An 11,816-nucleotide genomic window follows, 5' to 3' on the forward strand; every position below is an offset into this window, starting at 1 on the left:
GTGGTGGAAAATGAAAAGACATTATCAGTGAGTCAACAAACTGATTTTAGTTTGTTTGAATGGTGAAAGTAACAAATAAATAAACATTATTGTAAGCTGTAGTTCAGCAGATAGTAACAGAATAAGTTAAATGTTTCATATTCCGGATGTTAAAAAGTCTGTTTTCAAATGCTTGACTTACCACGGTTTGACTTCTTGTTAATTTTAGCAAGGAAAAAAAAAACAACTTTAAAACTTGAAGGTTTTATTGATTTCTGAACAACAGAGAGGAACCAGACAGCGTGTAAAATCCGTGATATTTGCAATTCTTAACACTCTGCATCTGGAGTCTGTGTCTGCCCTGAGAAGAAAACTCAGGAGGTCATGTGTTGATAGTACTGGTGGTATTTCTTAGCGTAAAATTGGATTAAAAAAAAAAAAAAAACACAATCCAGTGTCAGTTGTGTGCAAACAGTTTAGATTGACATGATTTCATGTTTTTTTTTTTCCTTTAGCATTTTTTTTAATTTTAACTTTTTTTACAGCTCTGACTGAATTCCTGAAAATTTAATATTAAAATTAAAATGAAGAATTAATCAGAGACACGATGACAACACTACAGTGGTCTGCGTTACATGTGTTCTACCCATCTACCCAAAGGTTCTTAGTGCTTCAGGCAGCATTAGTCACAAAATTACCTGACCTTTGTTGAAAAAAGAATGACATCTTTATTCTTAACATAGCACACAGAGCAGTCATTGCCCCGACCTTCTTCATTTCCTGTCTTCAAGCCCACTGGATAACTAGCAGTTGTTTTTGCAGGGCAGAGCCGTGACAGCTACTCTCGCCTCGACTCTTGCTGAAGTTTGTGTTTCCCCGGCGTTTCTGTTTAAGGAGACTTCAGGAATCGTGAATAGCTGTAATAAAGAAGGGTTTTCAGGAAGCACCAAGTATTAGGAAGTGGAGCCAGTGTAGGAAAACATAAAGTACTCGGCGGTTGTAGTCGATTAATGCAAACTTGGTCATAGTTTTGCAAATGCTGCAGTGGACAAAGCTTCGGTAACCGGATCTGTGGTAGCACAGTGAATAAACTTGGTGTTGGACAGAATGGAAACAGGACAGGGTGGCAGAGGCAGGCAAGCGGAAAGCCCAATTTCTAATTTCTTTCGATGTGCCGTGCCACTGTCTGCGCTGCAGCTTTGATCGCGGTCGAATAATGCACTTTGATGCTTAGGATAAAACACCAATCTTTTGATGTGTTATGCAGCAGGGACAGGAGTTTTATTTTTAGCTGCTTCATTCTGGGATAATGTTGATTTTCATGCTCCCCAAAATCTCACGAAGGATGCGTGTAAAAAACAAAAATCACCAGTAGCAACTGTTCTGCTCCTTAGTCTTTTTGAAATGCATAAATAACAAGGAAAAATGTTTTGATCCAGTAAGATTCAAACTCAAACTAATATTGGATCACGGGCTGCATACAACCTTATTAGATGTCAGGTGGACAGGACCAGTATAGATGTCAGGTGGACCGGACCAGTACAGTCATACCGAAATAAATTATAAATTACAATAAATTAAATTTTACAATTATATGAGATATTTATTATCATTTATTCATATTAAAACAATAATTATTTTACAAAAAATATCCTATGTTTGTGTATTTTTTTTATTTTTAAATTCATTAAGCAGGCCAGATTGAACACCCCAGCGGGCCGCTTTTGGCCCACGGGCCGTATGTTTGGCAACCCTGCTCTACATTATGTAACTGCTGAAAGATGTGGACTGCGGCCTTTAAGTGCGACACAAGTATTACACTTAACAGTTACAATAAATGACAACAAGGCACATTAAAGTGTCAGTCGGTACTTGCTAATCTGTAAACACCGACACCCTCAGCCATTTCCACGTATTGATGCCGGAGTCTTGTATTTGAAACAGGACGTCCCTGAAGGATTCATTACACGCTGTTTTACAGTATATTGAGTCAGGGAAAGTCAGGCTGATGAATGCATAGGTGGACTGGAAACGTAAGTGCATCTATTATTGAGATGTTGCCGGGAAATGAAGCTTGCGTCCGGTGATCCATTGAACAGAACCAGGATTTGAGGCTTGGCACACAAGAAAAGCTTAAAAATGATTTTTTAAATTAAATTATTTGAATTATTTTTTGAATTAATTAATCCAAAAATATTCCAAATATCTATTTTTTGAATTAATTAATCCAAAAATGTCTCAAATATTATTAGTTAAAACCTGGGATATCTGATGAAATAGGCCAACCGATATGATCGACCGATATTAGCAGTAACTATGTAATATCGGCTAGAATCATTATTGATTTTTCCTTCTCCAGCACACCTGTGCCTTTAACCCAAACAGCTGCATATATTGGTATCGATTGATATTGGAATCGGAAATTAAATCTTGGGACAACCAGCGGAATATTGGCTATACATTGGCAAAAAGTTAATCTTTAGTTAAAAAACAAGTCCAGTTAGTTTTACTCATTCCTTACCTTTAATAACACCAAGATCAACATAAGGAACTGGATTCAATTTCAGGGATATGATGCTGTAGAATAATTCAGACAAACCAAGGACCAAACCAAGGTGGTTATAAACCCACTATCTCCAAAGTATAGATCCAAAACTTCAAATTTCATCTGTACATAGATATATACTTTATTCGTCCCCTATAACCGCAGGGCTGGCCATATTATTTTCTTCTTTTTTTTATTTCGGTGAACTGCAGACTTTGAAAAAGAATACACAAAAAGAGTCTAACAAGAAGTAAAACCAAAGATAGACATTCATTTTCAGGCTGTGTCCTCTTGTTTCATTACCTTGTATTAAAGGTATCTCTGAAGCCTCTTTTGAATCCCTTTGATAGTGTCTTCTTCACACATGCAAATGAAAATCTGACTCCTTCTTCCTCTTTCTAATCTTCCAGAATGCAGATGACCTTTTAGTAGCATCGGCTGAGTGTCCCAGCGATGATGAAGATTTGGAAGAGTGTGAGCCTGGAAATGGTGAGTTAACTCAGGGAGTTCTGTTTTTTTTTTTTTCTTCTGAAAACTACTGCAGACTTACCCAGAGTGATGCTGTGTCTGTTTTCTCTCTGGTACAAAACACTTGGTTACCGTTCAGGTCTCTGTATGCAGCTCTGACAGGCCAAACATGTTGCTTCCAACCTCTTTTGTTATTGCTTTTTTTTAAGCAGCAGGCTTCCAGGGTCTTCAGCATTGCGGTCCATCAAGTGCTCAGCCATGTGCTATTATCTGGCATTTGCCCAGCTGTTGCACCAATCTTCTGCCCGAGCTTTAACAAGGTGGGACAGTTCCATTGTGGAAACGCAGCTTGTTCTGCTCAACACACAGCTGTAGGCTGGCAGGCCCAGCGGCAAGGCCCCATCAGTGTGAACAGCGGGTCTTGGTGCAATCTGACACCAGGGCAGGCAGTGGAAGTTAAAGGCTGTGTGTTTTAGTCCCTGCCACTGTGGCTTTCAGCTCTACTTTGCTGCCCATTGTCAGAGACTGCCCAGAAGCACACAGCAGCGAAAATTGAATCACTGTTGGCACTGTAGGAAAAGTTTGTAAAAACCCCTCCAAACAAAAGGATAAACATCCACATTCAGCCATGCATTGTTTCAAAACAGGAGGAATATATTTAACCTTTTAGTCTGCGGGGTTTGTTATGATTGTCCAATCCAATACAACCTTATTGAATTAACTTTTGAAATGATCGTCTGAGTGGTGTACAAAAAAACCAAAAAAAAACCTCACGTGGATAAAATACAGAGGATGTACAAAAGATGAGACCAAAACATAACGGTCATACAATGACACACACAGAGTGTCAAAGGCCAATTTAAAGGCGGGTTTTAGAGTAGTTTATTTAATAACTGACTGTAAAACAGAGTGTCTAATATGTGGGGCAGATCATTCCCTGATTTTGGTCACTGGCACATTGTTTAGCCTATTTACAGGAGGGGACACAAGGCGGCGTTAAGTCACCTAACTGTACCATTTTAGCTGAGCGTAAGGGTAAGAACTACGCTGAACCATAACCAAACCATAACCGAGCTAATCATAGTTAACTAATGAACTCTAAGTGAAGTACATCAGAATAATAATCAGACAAACTAAAGTTCAGTTAAATGTATCAAGCTTTTAGCATTTAGCATTACCTAGCATTATTTAAGCCACCTCACTACTTTACTGTGATGTACTCTCAAAACTTTAGGTACAACCTGTGATCTTATATCTCTCCATGCTTGCATTTTATATTTTCCTATTATTCAAAGTAGTTACAGGACTATGCGTTGCTCTGGAGTATAAGTCACACCAGCCAAAAATATCATAATGAAGAAGAAAACTACATATATAAGTCCCACCAGTGCCCTCTAGCGGCTGTCAATGTTGTCAATGTGACAATAACGAACATGTAAATCTTCAGTGGTAGAGCAGTAGCAGATACTGGTACACAAGCCTAGAGTGCCCTCTAGTGGTTGTCAATGTGAAAATAACGAACATTTAAATTTGTCAGTGGTACATCAGTAGCAGATACTGGTGCACAAGCTTAGAGTGCCCTCTAGTGGCTGTCGGTTTTAAAATGACGAACATTAGATGAAATTATATATTTTAATATATAAGTCGCAAACCCAGCCAAATGATGTTGAAAGGTGCGACCTATAGTCCGGAAAATACGGTACATCAACACAACTGGACTGGTAGGTTTTTCAGACGACGTTTTGCCTCTTGTTTCTTCGTAATGGTGAAAAAAAAAAACCTTTAGTTAGCAAATAGCAATTAATGACCTAGCAAACATGAAGGACTAACAATCTTTTTAAAACTGCGGTAAACATACAATATTATGTGTGTCTACTTTTGGCTCGTTATCCTTATTAATAGTAATTAGAATGTAGGTGTGGGGAGATCCTGGTCTGACCCCTTATAGAGTTTCTGTGCACAGAACGTGTAGCGTTCTCCTGTGCTCCATGTAGGTGGTTTGAACAGAAATAGAGGCTCAATTTCCTTCTTATCACTGAGAAGAACTGAGAGGTTTTTTTTTTCCAGTGGATGCTATTAATCTCCTGTAGAGAAAGGCAAGTCTCTCTCTCTTCCTCCCTCTCTCCCTTTTCCTCTGTCTCTCATACCCACACAAACCCACAAATAAACAGGCTGACACTTGTCCCTCTGACGCTGTGGGTTTGAAGTTCGCCCTGTGCGGCCATTCCTCCGGAAAAACAACAAACACACTTGCACACTTCTCGTGACACGTCCTTACGGATGCTACGTGTCAGGTGAGGGGAACAAGCAAGATAGAATAAGCCAGAGTGAGCACAGGTGACAAGGAAAAAAAAGACAGGAATGGACAATATCTGCAAAACAATTTTCCCTCTTGGTCATGTTGTGTAAACCAGGCCTTTGGTCATTGTGTGGCTGCAGCTATCCTCAGTGTTTTCAATTACATGTGAGAATGCCCTTTATTAAAGTGCCAGGGAGGCAGAAAAATGGAAAGCGCAGTTGCAGATTTTCCATTAAGCTAAGCCAGATATGACTGCGGCGAAATCACGGAGATCAATACAACTCCTTCTTACAAAGGGCCAGTGTAGCAGCATCTGCTACACAGTGGTGTTCACCTGCAGCCATGGTATTGAAACACACAATTGACCATCATGACATGTTTTACTACAACACCACTTTCTGTCAAAAAAAAAACCAAACAATTTAGTATTGAAAAATGATCCCTGGAAAGCTTAAATGTTTTTTTTTCCGGCCGGGCACAGCATCGTGTTTGCTGATGGGCCAGGAGAGGAAGGGAACTGCACACAGAACAGGAGATAAAAAAAAATAAAAAAAAGATGGTGAGACTGACCCTTATTGGGATTAACGTCACGTTCCTTTGCGCTCGGAGCAGAACAGAGAAGAGGGGAGAGGTGAGACGCAGAGATGCAAAGAGAGAAGAATCTAAGAGAAACCGGGTTCGGAGTGAATATTGTGCGATCAACTCCTGCCTTTCCCTTCAGGCTTGTTAAACTTTGACTTTGTTAGGGTGCCTTAATTGCATCACTCACTTAGCTTTGCGTTAGATTCTTCAGCGGCGCTAATGAGCCTCTGTCAGAAGAACAAAAACAACCAGTGAAAAGATGGCTGGACTGCAGAGTTAGGTTGTGTAGCAGAGACGATATCCTTTGCACGTCTACGTCATCACATTTAAATAGAGAGACCGTAGCAGAGACGATATCCTTTGCACGTCATCACATTTAAATAGAGAGACTGACTGTTTTTCTAACGGTGTTTGAGAGAACATTATGCAACATCCTCATTAACAAAAAAAAAAAATCTCTGTATCTCTCCTTAGGTATTCTCTCTACCTCAGGATGACCTTATTTATCTTGTCTCTCGCATACCTCCATCTTACTTATCAGTCCACGCAGTGTTGCTGGCACTGTGTGGACTTTGACAAGATCAGAGTTTGGAGAAGGTTTCTCAATAATTCATAACGTGACATACTGTAGAGACAACCTGCAAATGTTCCTTTTCTGTCGAGAGCTGCTAGATTGGCTGATAAATGAGGGATGACCCGGAGCGCTGAGTGACTCATACTGCTCGCTGGCTTTTGGGGTCGACTGTGTCTACGTCGTAGTGACACATTACAAATAATATAAATACATGCTACGTCGTAGTGACACATTACAAATAAATAAATTAATGCATGACGGAATGATTTGTCCGTTGACGCGTAGGCCAGAAATTAGCTTCAACCATTTAACTATAGCTTGTCAGATGTTGTGCTACTGGTTTTTAGCTATTTTTGAACGACATGTTGAGCGACTAGCTCCGCACTTTAGATTATTGGGTTTTAAACATGTTTTAATGAGTCAGGTAGTTCTAATTTCAAGTGCCCCCCATGGGCCATCAATTTTAAGTGGACTGAAAATCGCAGGAGTAGTAAACCTAGAGAACAATTGAACAACTTGGAAAATACTATAAATAGCCAGAAGTGCTGAAGAAAAACTAGAGGAAAGTCAGCATAGTTATGAATACTGTATAAATACTAAATAATCTTATCGTTAATAAAATATCATATTAAATAGCTATGTATTCCCATTAAATGCCCTTTTATATGTTATTTTTCCATATTATTTATTAATATAAACACTTAGTGAGGATGCTTTTTCAAACAAAGATTTTGCAGTGTTTATGTTGATGTAAAATTGGTGTAACAGAGTCGATTTTCTTACACTCGTATGTAATATTAATTTTCATTCAGACGCCCTACAAACACTTGAGTTATTACATACGTTCTACAAACTCCAATCTGATGTAACCCACAGCAACGGAGAACATGCCTCAGCCGGGGGGTTTTTCTCATCGTACGGAAAACTGTAAACAAGTACTGGGTATCTCTCCCTTGCATATTGCAGAAAGAAGAAACTATTCACCCTCACTGCATAAACTCCTAATTGTTTTCGTTTTTTTACCACTTACATTTCCCAGAGGCCATTTAGCTCTGCACTGGCTGAAACACAAGCGTTGACCAATTTGCTGTAACAAATACAAAACATAATAGTACCAATACGGCACAAAGATTTCACAAAGTCCGTGGTTCCAAAAACTTTCTGAACTATTGTTGAGCCCTACTCCCAAGTCAAAATACCCACAGCTGTTACCTCAGTACTTCAGTGAATGTTATGGGTATCCAGCCTGTTTGAGGCTAAATACCAGAACTTCCCAATAGTCAGTTAGAATTGAAGAAGCCTCTCGGATAAGAGGTGAAACATCTTTGAGAAACCTACTCCGTCCAGTTGCCCTCGATGTAACTATTTTTGGATTAAATGACCTGGATGACTGAGAATCTACACAGACGTGTTCACTGGATGGTATCCAAAACTACGTTATCATAAAACAAAGAAACTAAATTTGTAAACCAGTGCTGTTTCTCAGGTTTGAAGAAAAAAAAATGAAGTTGACATAGAAACACTACACATTGTGTCTATACATCCAATATCCACCATGAACCACTAACTGAGGCAGTCAGTGTCTACAGACGCTGCAGGAAGCCAGCTTTCTACCCATAATACTGGTTGTATTTGACAGTACTGCCTGTCTTAACGCAGAGTCAACCGTTAACAGTTATCTGTTAGCATTAAATATGGCTTTAGGAGCTCAAAGTGGCTCCTCAGCCACAGGTCACAGACCCTGAAGGCCAGTTAAGTAGTGACTTGTCAGAACTGTAGTAACTATGGCTGGGAGACAAGACATTTTATGAGCAGGGCATGATCCCTTTGTGTTACTATAAATCTCTTGGCCCTGGAGCGATGGCAGCAGATGCAGTTTTTTATGAGCTCACATGTGTGGGGAAAAAGCAGCTATTGTGTTCTTTTCTAAAGCACATGTCATTGAGTAGTATAAGTGTATACCCAGCGTGGTTTAATTCAAAGAACAGCAAAGGAAATCTGACACAATCTGACACATTGTTTCTGTTTCCCATTTGCAGCATAATTAGAGCTCAATTAAAGAATGCTTAAATCCTCGCATCGAATGGGTGCAAGCTGAAAATACTGTATAACAATGTCTGTTTATCATTTGGTTTATAAAAAATCTAGGGGTGACTCATGTAGGGGTATTGTGTAGGTAACAAAAATAAATAAATAAATACCCATGCCAGCATTAGGCAGTATTTGTGCTCACTGGTGTCAGTGCTAGTGGTATATTTCTGTTCCACAAAACCACAAAAATGTAACTTTTAATACTTAATTAAAGTAGCAATCAAACATCTTACCATAATGCAGTACTTCTCAAATAGTGGGGCGGGCCCCCTTGGGGGAGCGTGAGAAAAGGAAAGTGAACTCCTTGTCATTGTGACACACCACTGCACAAAACGAAATTCAACCTCTGTTTTTAACCCATCACCAAAGTGAACAGTAGGCAGCTTTGAGCGCCCGGGGAGCAGTGTGTGGGGGCAGTGCCATGCTCAGAGCACCTCAGTGGTAGCAGCTGGTGGACTCGAACCTCAAACCTTCTGGACCCAAGTCCACTTCTTTAACCACTAAGCAACACTCCCCTAAAGGGGGGTGGTGGGGGCTCCCAATGGTATATGGCACTCTGGACATAAGTGTACCACTGCTGTAATGCTCGAATGATAACAAGCCTCCAGTCACTAGGTGGCAGCAACTCATACAGTGGTTTGTACAGATAAAAATATACTTATCAAAATGTCATGTCGAGTCAATTTTTTTTGTACAGCCCAAATTCTGAAAGCACCTTTATTACATTACATTATAATTGAATCCAACACCATCATTTTCCTCTGGTTTTGTTTCACTCTGTGTCTTTCTTGGGCAGTTTAATGGCAGCTGAACGTTGAAGGTCTGTTGTTTGTGCTACTTTCTTTTTTCTCACCCAATAAAACCTCACTAGCCTGCGTTTGAGTCACTAAAACTATGACATTAAGACACATTTAGTGTCGACGTCGCAGCTGCATACAGAGAAACTATGGATGCAAGAAATCTGGGTCAGACAAAAGGAAATTAAAAGATGGTTTTCTTGATGTGAATCTCTGTGCAAGGGCTGAGGGCCTTGTAAAGAACCACTGTCGGCCATTTTTGCCAGACTCAAGCATGAGTTGAACAGCAGAGTGTGTGTGGGGTGTTACATACATTTTTTTTACGGTGTCAAATTCATTTTGGATCAGGGGCCACATACAGCCTGATTGGATGCCAAGTGGGCCAGACCAGTACAATCATATAGTAATAAACTATGACTAAAAATAAGTCAATTATTCCTGCAAATAAGTGCATTCGAAAATATTCATATTTAATTAATTATAATTTGACAAAAAATCACAAAACTGAAGTTTGTGCATTTTTTTCACTTTCAGAATTCATCAAACGGGCCGGTTTTGGTCCGCAGGCTATATGTTTGACACCCATCTCTAGAACCTAAACCCATCCTTTGGTTTTAAACAGAATATAAATGTATTTTTAGGCAGATAAAGACAATGTTCCTATTTTGTCAAAGCTACCAGACACCATTCCAGCCAGTCATTTTACTGTCCATGTGTGCTGTGATGTATGGAGTGGAGGTAACTCCTCAGTAAGGGGTGGGCTGCACCCTCAGCAGTCGATATAAAGAGTCAAATTGCCCTTTCAGCATCTGAGCAGCAAACACCTCCACTTTAGTCCCACATTAAGCCTATATCCCGGAGGATTGTTTTCCTTTCTTCTCCAAATTTGACAGGTTATTTCACTAAACCATAGAATCTGCCATGAACTCACTGAATCTTACAGAACGCAGTTTTTTTCTCTCCTGTGTTATTCAGACATACCACTGTGCTCTGCTGTCCTCAGAGCAATCAAGGTGAAACCCAGCCCTCAGACACAGCACATTTCACAGAGAATAAGAAAAAAACAAAAAAAACAACATGAGCATTGCCATGGAAACCATATTCTTCAGTATGGGACCTAACCTCTTCCTTTGCAGCACTCACGTTTTTATTGCCTGATTTCAAGGTCTGTTTCTGTCCAGTGTGATGATGTAAAATGTTGTCGTGGCTTTGTTAACCTTATGCTTTGTCTCAGTAACAAAGCCGATGTTATTCTTTGAGTGAAAATGTTTGGCTGTGTAAATGTGGGGTGTGGGCGGGTGGGTGGGTGGAGAGACTGCGGGCTTGCTGAGCTGCATCACAGCCACTGGGTCAGACAGAATTCTAGCAATCAGAAATCCTGACACTTCCCTCAATGTTCCTCGAGAGTCTGACCTAGAACTTATCCCGCTGAGTCACTCTGATTTATCCCATTTAAATCATGATCAAGAGCTGGAGTCATGATTTAAAGCAGGTGCAAAATGGAATCTTTCAGTATTTTAATATTTCCATGACCCCCTCCCCACACCCTTACCCCTCCACCCCCCAACAGAGACATATTGTATGTCTTAATGCAAAGTGAGTTGATTTATGACTGATATTCTGCCATGTCTTAATTAACAACAATTTTCCCAAACATTCTTTCTCCACTACAAAATGAAAAAGATTATTTTTTACTTTTATATGATCCTAATGCAACCTGGCAGTTTATGTTATGTGGGGTGAATTGGATCATGGTTACTGGTGGTGGCTTTTCAAAACAAATGTGTTTCTATTAGTGTTTGGGAGAGAGAAATGTATTTTTCCTCAGTGAACTCTGAAAGGTCCTGAGAGTTTTAATTGCAGCCACTTTTGCATGTGAGCCATAGAGACCACCATGTGGAAATTGAATTACCACCAGTAGCTTCTATATTTTTGCAGATTGTTGCTTTTCTGATTTATGCAATCTTAAAAAAGAGGAGGGGTTAAAGGTGGGAGTGTGGGGGTTGTTTATCACTATCAGAGAACATTCTTACACAGCTTTCTTTTTGTAATTTTTTTTTTCATGCAAAAATCATGCGGCCAATTTGTTGATGTAAGTGACCTGAACCTCGTGGTTTGCTATTTTACTTAACCAATCACAGCAGACACATGTATGCGTTAGCATAGTGAGCATAGACTAGACTAGACCAGAAAGTTAGCAGTGAAGGATAGCCTGTTTAGCACAGTCGATGTTGTTGAGTGTATTAGCTAGTTTACTTTAATCCTGTGTTAGTCATGTTAGACATGTAGGAGTGTGATGTGCAGGGAGCTAGGAGTAGGTGCACAATAATCTCACATGTTGTAGTATTTCAGATTACAGATAGTAAGCTTATACACTCTGTAATAGCACAGGCTAATCATGCATAACTAACCTCATGATAAGTTAATGCTGTTCTAATACTGGTGTTGATGTATTGATTTAAACTGACTGCATTGACTCGT

The 11,816-nt window shown here is 39.7% G+C and overlaps 1 protein-coding gene across 8 annotated transcripts in view; it reads left to right on the forward strand.

Annotated features, from left to right (window-relative positions):
* Positions 1 to 11,816, forward strand: part of nrxn2b (neurexin 2b) — a 572,664-nt gene that overhangs the window by 558,581 nt on the left and 2,267 nt on the right. For all 8 annotated transcript variants that reach the window (XM_017033577.2, XM_025054502.1, XM_025054515.1 and 5 more), the window contains one exon: positions 2,935 to 3,013. In XM_017033577.2, coding sequence (XP_016889066.1) covers positions 2,935 to 3,013 — 79 coding nt within the window. The remainder of the gene's footprint in view (positions 1 to 2,934; positions 3,014 to 11,816) is intronic.

Source organism: Cynoglossus semilaevis, chromosome 1 (assembly GCF_000523025.1).
Source record: "Cynoglossus semilaevis isolate Cse_v1.0 chromosome 1, Cse_v1.0, whole genome shotgun sequence".
Lineage (NCBI taxonomy): Eukaryota > Metazoa > Chordata > Actinopteri > Pleuronectiformes > Cynoglossidae > Cynoglossus > Cynoglossus semilaevis.